The sequence below is a fragment of the Pygoscelis adeliae genome, unplaced genomic scaffold (assembly GCF_000699105.1).
Source record: "Pygoscelis adeliae isolate BGI_AS28 unplaced genomic scaffold, ASM69910v1 Scaffold320, whole genome shotgun sequence".
Taxonomy (NCBI): domain Eukaryota; kingdom Metazoa; phylum Chordata; class Aves; order Sphenisciformes; family Spheniscidae; genus Pygoscelis; species Pygoscelis adeliae.
The window spans coordinates 879,752-890,035 of NW_008823967.1; the positions used below are offsets into that span (position 1 = coordinate 879,752).

Genomic DNA, 10,284 nt, shown 5'->3' on the forward strand with positions numbered 1-10,284 from the left:
CATCAGAATGTTAACATTTATGAAATATATGAATTTACTCCAACTACAAAATTAAATCAAACTACATAAAATTAGAATGGAGAAAGTTACAAAGGTTGCCAGAAGGTTAGACATGTTAGATACATTGCTGGGGGGGGGCGGAAATTGAGCACTGCGAGAAGCATGGGTTAAAACATAACTATTCATATAGTCTTGAAGAACACAACAAATTAAAGGATAGTTTTTGCTTGTACAAGTTGCAAATAAGCTTATCTGAACCAAAGATCTTGAAAGCACCCGACTTCTATACTGCTTGCTTTTTCACATATCAACATATAACATGTTTATTCCAGAAAAAAAAAGTCCAGACCTCACCCATATGGGTTTTGGAAGAAGAAGAAGGAGGAAATAAACAAAACAAAAAACCCCACACAAGACAATACCTTCACAAACCACTTCTCATGACCGTGATCTACAGAAAAAAAAAAAAAAAAAAAAAAATTTTTTTTGAAATAAACCCCCCTTAAAAAAAAAAAAAAAAAAAAAAAATTAAATACCAGGTATCTTGTATGTGGTAAAAAAGGATGAGTAAATCCCAATATATACCAAAACAAGCAAGCAAACAATTAAATGTCGATCAAGTTATTCTCCCCCTTTCTCCCTCAAGGGAAATTTTATAGGACAGTTCCCATTAAACTTTAATTTCAATTATGAATAATTTTTAAATCATTTTTATTGCAGCCAAAACATTGTTCATATACCTGTACATAAAATAAACTATGATATATACACAACATTTTAAGTTACAGGGCATAAGTTTATAATTTTTGGCAGATTCTGTAAAACAAAATGGAAGTTGTATAACTTTAGTACTTGGAGAAACTCAAGTTCCTTCTTTTGGTACAAATGTTTTGTGTCCCCCTGTATTCTAACCATACCTAAACTGGCTTAATAAACTAACATTAATGTGTAACATCTCACTGTTTTCTCTTATGTTCTGATTCTATACAGAATTTTTCATATGCTTCTTCAATTTCTGGATCCATCTCGTCATCAACGTCATCAAAATACCTAAAAAAAAAAAGAATCGCCAAAGATGTTAAGTTTATGTACAGATTTTCAGAAACATTTATGTAGATGTCAAGAATAAAACAGAACTTTATAAATAGCAGTTAACTATGACATTTTCTTACAGGGGATGAAGATGAAAAAGATCATGGATACTATTAAAACAAATAAACAGAAACCTCTAAGCAGCATAGATATGTACAAATAGCTACAGTGTTTGTCACCATTTTAGATCATCTTATGCTGTCCACAGTTTAGAAGACAGAAATAGTTCCCAAGATGACAGAAAATGCAATAATGCAATCCAAGCTTCCCAAAATTTAATAATGCATCTGTACTGATCTATTTGCAAGAAACATAATTAGCATCATATTAGCCTAATTTTTGGTTGGTCAACATCCTAGTTCAAATACTGCATCAACTGTCTTGGTTGCACACTAGTCAAAGAATGTATTTATCTAGAAAGCCTGCATTCCCATTTGTTGATATATGAAAGAAGGCAACCTTAATTCACCTCCCTATTGCATCTGCATTATATTACCTTCCATTATACGGTAACCAGTCTTTCGGAAAAGATCTGTCTTAGGTCACAGACAAGACTGGATCCCGTTAATTATAAGTATTGCACAGAGCGGAGACTAGCAGTGAGTTTCAAAATAAAGCTGGGAAGTGATGCCCATCACTTCAGCTTTCTTTCTCCCCACAGTTATTAGGAAGTAAATTGAGTGTTCCTTCTTTTCTCTAGGTCCAACTGGAGTGTCCATCACCATAAACTAGGACAATGGAGTTGTAGCTTGAACATTATAGTATATATAATGCTAAGCAGCCTTAAAAAAAGTCAGCAGCTATTGACTGTCAAAAAGTGCGTGTTAATTTCAGGTGCTCAGTTTATTATCTTCTGTGCCTTAGTTCCAAACAAGGGAATCTCATCTGCAGAGAGGCCATAAATGGTATATTTCACACAAAACCACAGAAAGTGCCACAGAAACATACCAGGAAAGTATTTTTTCTTCAGCATTGTGCATTGAAGAAGCAGTCTACATATTTATTTGTTCCTTCTTTCTTGTAGAAGTGTAGACTTGAGAAGGGACTCAACACAGAACCCTTCTCCCTGATGTCAGTCATGAGAAATAGCTGACAGAGGATCAGCACACATTTGTCTAAGCTTTTCTTAAGCCTTCAACAAAGAAGGTTCCACAGTCACCTTGTATGAAGGTTGATTCACAGTCTTCCACATGTCACTTTTCGGATTTGCAGTGTTTAACTGCTGTCTGTCTCCATTTTGCATTTAATTTGTTGTTCTACGCACAGAGGTTCACATGGGTCTTTTTTTCCCCTCAGTATGAGCTTGTTGATTTCTGATGACACCTCTAATTTATCTTCCAAAGTTTTGCCACTCCCCTCAGCTAGGCACGATCTAAAAGTTTTCTAATTTACTAACAAAAATACTGATCCAGGCCAGCACTCTTACCACACATAAACACAACACTGAAAATGTTCTTAGGTATCAAATCATGATCTCAAAGTCCTCCTTCAACCAGGTGCAATTTATTTTAGACCATATTTCTTTTACTGGTTTCCTATTAAATTCTTATAAACCGGTATCAGAAAGTCAGACTATATTCCCATCTATTGCTTCCTCCTTTGCCATTAGGTTGCTTGTCTTGTTCTACAGGAGTACTGAATAGCCATTTAATTGAGGGAATACTACTTAGCCTGAGGAGAGAAACTTAACAACCTCCTCCTCCCCCTGAAAGACTGAAAATTTTGTAATCATCTCTAGCTGGGATGTGTATACATATCAGTCAAATGAATTCAGGTTGCCTCACTACCAACATTTGAAGGTCTGGTGCTTCATTCTGCTTTCAAATTTGTTTTTTTTTAAATGCAGAATAGAGTATGTTTGTACATCTGCATAAATATCTGAAATTTAATTACCCTACTCAGTTGGATAAATACAAAATTTGTTTCAAACTTGCATTATTACAAACCAACTCAGACCCAAACAAGTACATAACTTCCACTGTAGAGCTAAATAATAATTATATTATTTAGTTTCATTTTTGTCAAAATTGGATTCCTAAGTCTGCAGTAAAAATAACTAGTATTAAAAAAAAACCCCTTATCACTCAAAAAGAAAACATACGGATCTCCAGGTCCTGATAGATCTGTTCCATTTTCTTCATAATCTGGAAACAAATCCTCTCTTTCAAGCAGCTCTTGGTATTTTTCTTGGTAATCTGGCAAAGTAAAAATGAGACTGAGTAATATAGAAGACTAGTCCTCTAAATTAACATACATCTATACAGTTTGAAAATAGCCTATTTAATGAAACCATAAATGGCACGAAACATATTATAGAAAAAAATCCTGCTACAGTGTTTTCTCAGGACATCAATTGACCTCTAACAATAATACCTATCTTCCCAGAGAACTCTGAAGGCAGTCACAGATGTCTTTACCTCAAATGATGTCATGCCATGTTGTGCTCGGATTACAGAAAACAAAGAAACCAAGGAAGAAACAAATCCTTTTTCTACTAACAACAGACCAACAAAAGAAGACTTGAAGATTTCTGGCTTCCTGGAGAGACCAAGTGGTGAGGACTACAGCACAAATTCTTCTAAACTATATGAACTCAAATACATATTCTCCATTTCAAACATTTACCTTCTTTTAATGCAGAATAAGGCATGTGTTACACAAAGCCAGGAATTCAGACATAATTTTGTCTTTTAAGCTGTACAAGTTTCAGATGTTTCAAGAACAACTTATTATGTACTTCAACAGGACATAAACTTACAACTTTTTAAAGATTGAGAAGACAGGTATACTAAGCTTGTGAACATACCTGGATCTGCTGCAGTGAAAGGAACACCATCAGAAGTGTAAAAAGTTGGCTCATTCTAAGAATAAAGTTATACAGAAAGTTATATGCATTCAGAGAGACAACTGTTTGTATTTTTCAGCAATGTGATTGTCTATGAATCAAATTAAATTTACGTTAAATTAAGGAACTGAAGTGTCCGTACATTCTTACCATAAAATAGTTTGGGTCATTTTCAGGGGTAGCTTCTGTATGTAGAGAAGTTCCATGAACTCTACCCCAGTTACTTGATCGCAGTTCTACTAGTTTCAGAAGCATATGTTTCACATCTCTGAAATAAAGATAAGCACTGCAAAAGTTAGAATGTTTTGTGCTAAGCAAGAAATTGGGCTTCTCTTATCTTGCAAATACTAGATAGAGCTTGGGGGGGTGGGATTTAACTAAAAAGGACAAAATTTGGTCCAGTCTGCAGATAATTTTTTTTTTTCCCTGGAAGTCTAGATGCTTTGTGTATCAATTATGAGATACTCACCCTCTCCACTTCCTCTGTGGTTAAGTAAGGAGCCCATATGAAACAGAAATTGCTCTAGTTTTTATCAAGATACCAAACCTGCAGCACACGCTGAGGAACAAATCCTTTTCTGATAAAAGGATAGTACTGGGAAAAACAGGGGGATGATCTTCAAATTGTATTTTAATCATCTCATTTATGCTCCTAACTTTAGCCCTCTTAATCACACCAAAATTTTGCAGTCAACAGTGAGAAGTCATGTCTCTAATACATTAGATACCACCCCCCATTTCATCCCTGAAATAAGAGAAATTGCTTTCTTCTTTTAAGCAAGTCCATGGACAATAGTCTCATTAAGGAATAAATAAAATCTTCAGTTGTTTTCTCTATTAAAGTGAGTTTGTGCTTCTGTGTCTTTGAAGCCTCAGCTTGTGCTATCGATTTTCTCTGGTTCCTGAGGGAAAATTTTCCTCACCTTGCCTGGAGGCAGCTCAATTACAACCCACAGATGCTATGAGCTACCTGTTGGCCACCCTCCATATGGCAAGAGATCAGGTCACAATGTCTGAACCCTCTATAGGTTTTTAGTGAGTTTGCAAGAAACCGAGGATGAAGTACAGCAAAATCAGATAACCTCATGCATGCAGTTGATTGCAAATTGAGAAGCAGAATACATTAGCCGACGACTTTTTTTCCAGACTGCAGTAAGACCCTGCCAAAAAGGTATGCTCTCCAGAAAAAAAAAAAACCAAACTCCCAAACCAAAGCATATTCCATTTTGCCTTTACATTTATGGTGATTTGTATATATTTAATACCGTTACATATTTAATACTGTTTGCATATATTTAATACTGTTAAATTCAGATTTAAAAGTATAAACTATGAGATATCGCCATTATCGTCTCTTTGTATATATACTTGCTCTTAGAGCCTAAAGCACTTATGGAAGATTTAAAGACCTAAGAGGTTAAAAACAAACAAAACAAAACCATTAGAGTGGAACATGCATCTCTATTAAAAGATAAATACAAAAATGAAAAAAAAAAACCCCAACCAAAACCAAACTCCCCAAACCCCCTCAATTGAAAAATAGTTGTTTTTTTTTTTTTTTTCTACATGGGAAGTGACCCAAGTATCACCTTACTTTTAATCAATAAAAGTTTTTAAGATAATGTTTTGGACATGTTCATTATTCTTGAAGATTTTTAAGGTGTTCTGTTTAATATAAAAACAAAACACTGCACATAAATTTATCTTCTCACCTGCTACAGTTTGCATCCAACACAACATTTTCAATTCTCTGAATCATTTCCTCCATATCATTTTTTCCTTTTTCTTTCCAGGCATCTTCTAAAACTGAGCCTGTCAACTAAAGACAAGGGATTACTATTTTATTTCTTTTTAAAGAAAACTACAAAACCTTAATAAACTGTCAACAGAAGAGATTCTGTAACAATTCATAACATTTAGATGCGTTGTGTGACCACCTGAGGGCTGAAGCTTCAATTGCCTACATCTTTTTGCTAAATAGATTAACAGACCTTGTAAATAGTTTATTTTAGACTACAGACAGTATGGTAGCTCTATGTCCAATGTTTATGTTACCTAGAAGTTCACAGCCACTTCTCTCCTTTCAGTCTTGAAATATGATTTTGAAACAACTCTTCAGTGACATTTGTCAGATCTTACTTGATTAAGTACATGCTATAAAAAAGGAGACCTTATTTTTGCAGATGATGCCACCAGCTTACCTGAGAATAACAAATAGTTTAATAAACTTTAGAAACACTTCAGTCAACTTAGCTAGCATCAGACATGCCCGAGAATTTAATCTGGGTATATATTAGAGGAGCCAAGAATTATCTGACCAAGCCAGCCTGAATTTTAATACCTAAAATCTGTGAGGCTGAAGCTGCTGCCGAGAGCTTTAGCAGCAGTCTAGAACTCCTGTGGATGAGCAGGAGTTGCACAGTGGGAGTTAAATCAGAAAAAAGTAGTTTGCCACTATAATCAAAGTTAACAGCAATTCCTGATCTACTCAGCATAAATATTACATGATCCAAAATGCTTGGAATGGCACCTGATGATACAAAGGAATAATTTATTGCTTTGGTAATGAAACCAAGTTTTCACAAGACAGCCCAACCTAGCTACAGATATACTCCAACATTTGTAGATACTATAAGACATCAGAAAACACTTGCATTAAAAAATAAAAATCTCTGTTCTGTAACACCTTTTTAGATATAGCAATGTGTCATAAAATAATTTAGATCACTGTCTTTTATTTTAGAATGGATGCTGTGAAGCCAAATAAATATTCCAAGAACAACCACAGAAATAGTGAGACCTCCATCTTCTTTGGAGCATGATTATAAAAACCAGCAGCACTGGAAAGCTTCCTGATTTGTGTACTGTCTTTTTGAAAGGTCCTTCAGTGGGCCTTGCCTCAGGGAATCACTGCCAACATAAGGACTGACCACAGCAGTGAATGTGCTCATTGAACACAACCTCACACTTGCAACCTGCTTCAACATCCAAACTTCAAATGAAGGGTTTAAATTGGAAGATGTAAAACCTCTCTTCCCTATTCACCATATCAAAAGAAGCTGCCAGAATTGGAATTCAAGATAGAAGAGTCTGAAAAATAGTGGAGTGGAAGGAATGGGGAAGAATGAGGAAACACAAACCAACCAGCCACAAAAAAACCAGAAACAAAACTCCAGAAAAATACTGTTTAGTTTTTCACCTTCATTCCTAAAATAAACTGTGTTTTCCCAACTGTGAGTATAACCACAGCTAGTGAAGATAAAAGCTCCTCCCTGCATGGAGGGTAACAAGTTTTTTAAGAAAAAGTAAAACTTAAGAGCAAAGAGGTTTGTTTTCATCATGAAAGAGAAATGTCTGCATCATTACTACTGTAGAAATACATACAATACAGTATGAAATAACTGATATCAAGAACCTTTTGCTGCAAAAAGCGGTAGACCCTAACTGCTGAGCATCCTTCAGAACAGAGAACATACCCAAAACCCCACAATTCATTCAAGCTGGTTAGTTTTCTCCCGCACCAGAAGCGGCAAAAGGAGACCTGAAGGGACTGCTTACTCCTTTGTGCCTTGGCTTCAGTTCTGTTGCTCTTGTATGTACACAGATGGCCTCGCGGTTTACTTTCAGAGCAGTATGTTACTTTTTTTTGTTGGCTCAATTTCATAATGGTACTATGGGAAAAAAAAAAAGTACAGCTTGCTCTGCTAATGATGTAATGCATAAAACCCTATAAACACTTCCTCATTTGCAGTTTTCCCCACTACTCCCCAAAGGTAGGAGTATTAAAAAAAAGTATTAACAAAAACTTGGTATTTTTTTTCTTTTAAAAAATACTGTCTCACCTTCAGTAGTTTCACTGCACATATCAAATTACTGTCCACAGGATTAGAGAAGAGCGCATTTAGTAGTTCCCGAAGGCCTTCTTGAAGAATTTCTGCTCGCATTACCTGTCCCTTTGTTCCTTTAATCTGCAAAATATATATTAAAAAAACATTTAAAAGACATAAGTTTTAGAAATTAATTTAATCAACATTTTCTCTCTTGAATGCTGTATGATTTGGTTTATGATCAACATAGTTGAGCTCTTTCGTTGGAAAATCATGCCAAATACTGTATTTTAGAACACTGACTAATATCCTTACAATTCTGACATCTACGTAACAATGCATGTCTAGCATTTCGTTTCTTTGCTAAAAAATTGCTAAGAAAAGCTACCAAATGCCTGGCAAATGGTCCACAAAATCCCAAATTCCCAGAACCCCATGCTCTTTCCCATACTACATTGTATATTCTCTAGAGCTGTAGTGGCTTACTTCTAGAAGGCACTCTTTATGTATTTAAAAAATTATAGAAAATGGTTTAAAAATAAATTGTAAACTCCACAGAACTGAACAACTCCCCCTCCCCCAAACTGTTTGCAAATCTTCCTTTTTACTTCTAGCAAGTGAAAAGCAGATGTCAAGGCCCACTTATGAACGGAAATGGAAGAGTCAGAGAATTATTTTCTTTCCTCATGCCAGCAGAACATTTTTATAGTGTCTGCTCAAATCAAACCATTGAAATAATCCGGTCAAAAATATATTTAAGTACACTACAGCAGTTAGTGAACTTACTGAACTCACAGGTATAAGAATCAAAGAAGTTTTATGTGTACATACACCTTTTTGTACATATCACAGGTACAAAAAACGATCTAAATACAAGATTTCGTGCTTTATGCATAAGCCAAGGACTCAACCTTCAGAGTACCTTTAAAGGTCTGCATTTTTAACTGCTTATTTTGAGGATTTCCACATCTTCCTTAAGGGTTTGATAGCAGCTCCCATCGGTGGCTGAATACTGTATTACATGGGTTATTGATCCTGATCTGCTTCTGCTAGGTTGTACCATTTTCTGTGGTGGTAAGTGTAGTCATCTGGGGGTTTTGTCAGTCAAAAGAATATACCTAAAGCTTCATTCCAGAAGTGGTTTATGGTTGGTTCTTTTTAATGAATTCTTACACTTTTTTTTTTTTTAATCTTTATACACTTCTTCTAACAATCTTTTCCTTTTTTGTTTATCTGTTTCTGGGACACGCATTATAGTGAAATTGTTCTAAAGTTCATTTATTTTATTCCACTCTCCCTTTAGAAAAACACCTCACATTATATTTCATTTCAGTGTTTACCTAAACACAACAAAAAATGAATGAAGAACCACCTGACATGCAACTTTCTTACCTCTAGGTTAAGGTAAAGTTCAGCTAAGAACAGCACAAAGGCATGAAATTGTTTTCGAGTAGTCTCATCTCCTTTGGTAGCTTCATCTCTGTTTTCATACTCTGTCCGACACCTGTACATATTAAAACGAAATCATACCAGCTGTAGACATCCCAACATACATAACATGCTACTTACTTAACAGAATGCTAAGAACTTATGAACCGCATTAAAATTATTAAATGCTGAATGCTGGGAAGTATGATTTGTGAAGGAAAGGAGAGGACTTCACAAAGACACCGTGGATTTGTGTCCTTTTAGATGAATACGTATGATTACATGATTATGTTTTCAAGCACTGAGATATCTGAGACAGCAAAATGAAATAAATGAAATTGTAACTGTCTTAATTTTTACATGTTGTACAGTTTATGTATTAGAATATGGGCCCAGGAAGTTTAACACAGGCAACCAAATGTCCACAGAAATAAAGTAGATATACTCTGAAAGACATTTTCCCCCTTTCAGGGTGCTGCCCACGTTGTCTTACATGCCTTTATGCTTACTCGATAAATTCTTTATCTCACCATTTTAAGTGACAGTGATGCATAATTCATGACACCAAGCTGAGTGGTGTGGTTGACACTCTAGAGGGAAGGGATGCCATCCAGGGGGACCTTGACAGGCTAGAGAGGTGGGCCCATGCGAACCTCATGAAATTCAATAAGGCCAAGTGCAAAGGTCCTGCACCTGGGTCGGGGCAATCCCAAAGATGGATATAGGCTGGGTGATGAGTGGATTGAAAGCAGCCCTGCCGAGAAGGACTTGGGGGTATTGGTGAATGAAAAACTGAATATGAGCTGGCAATGAGCGCTAGCAGCCCAGAAAGCCAATTGCATCCTGGGCTGTATCAAAAGAACAGTGGCCAGCAGGTTGAGGGAGGTGATTCTGCCCCTCTACTCCGCTCTGGTGAGACCCCACCTGGAGTACTGCGTCCAGCTCTGGAGTCCTCAGCACAGGAAAGACATGGACCAGTTGGAGCGGGTCCAGAGGAGGGCCACGAAGATGATCGGGGGCTGGAACACCTCTCCTCTGAAGAAAGGCTGAGAGAGTTGGGGTTGTTCAGCCTAGAGAAGAGAAGGCTTCGGG

The 10,284-nt window shown here is 36.2% G+C and overlaps 1 protein-coding gene across 4 annotated transcripts in view; it reads right to left on the reverse strand.

Annotated features, from left to right (window-relative positions):
- Nucleotides 1–695: 695 nt before the first annotated feature.
- The window catches only part of PAIP1 (poly(A) binding protein interacting protein 1), a 25,670-nt gene continuing 16,081 nt past the window's right edge, over nucleotides 696–10,284 (reverse strand). For all 4 annotated transcript variants that reach the window (XM_009324522.1, XM_009324515.1, XM_009324508.1 and 1 more), the window contains 7 exons: nucleotides 9,157–9,268; nucleotides 7,780–7,905; nucleotides 5,650–5,756; nucleotides 4,088–4,205; nucleotides 3,899–3,953; nucleotides 3,194–3,287; nucleotides 696–1,050 (listed from right to left, as the gene is read on the reverse strand). In XM_009324522.1, the coding sequence (XP_009322797.1) occupies nucleotides 957–1,050; nucleotides 3,194–3,287; nucleotides 3,899–3,953; nucleotides 4,088–4,205; nucleotides 5,650–5,756; nucleotides 7,780–7,905; nucleotides 9,157–9,268 (706 nt within the window). In that variant the 3' untranslated portion in view covers nucleotides 696–956. The remainder of the gene's footprint in view (nucleotides 1,051–3,193; nucleotides 3,288–3,898; nucleotides 3,954–4,087; nucleotides 4,206–5,649; nucleotides 5,757–7,779; nucleotides 7,906–9,156; nucleotides 9,269–10,284) is intronic.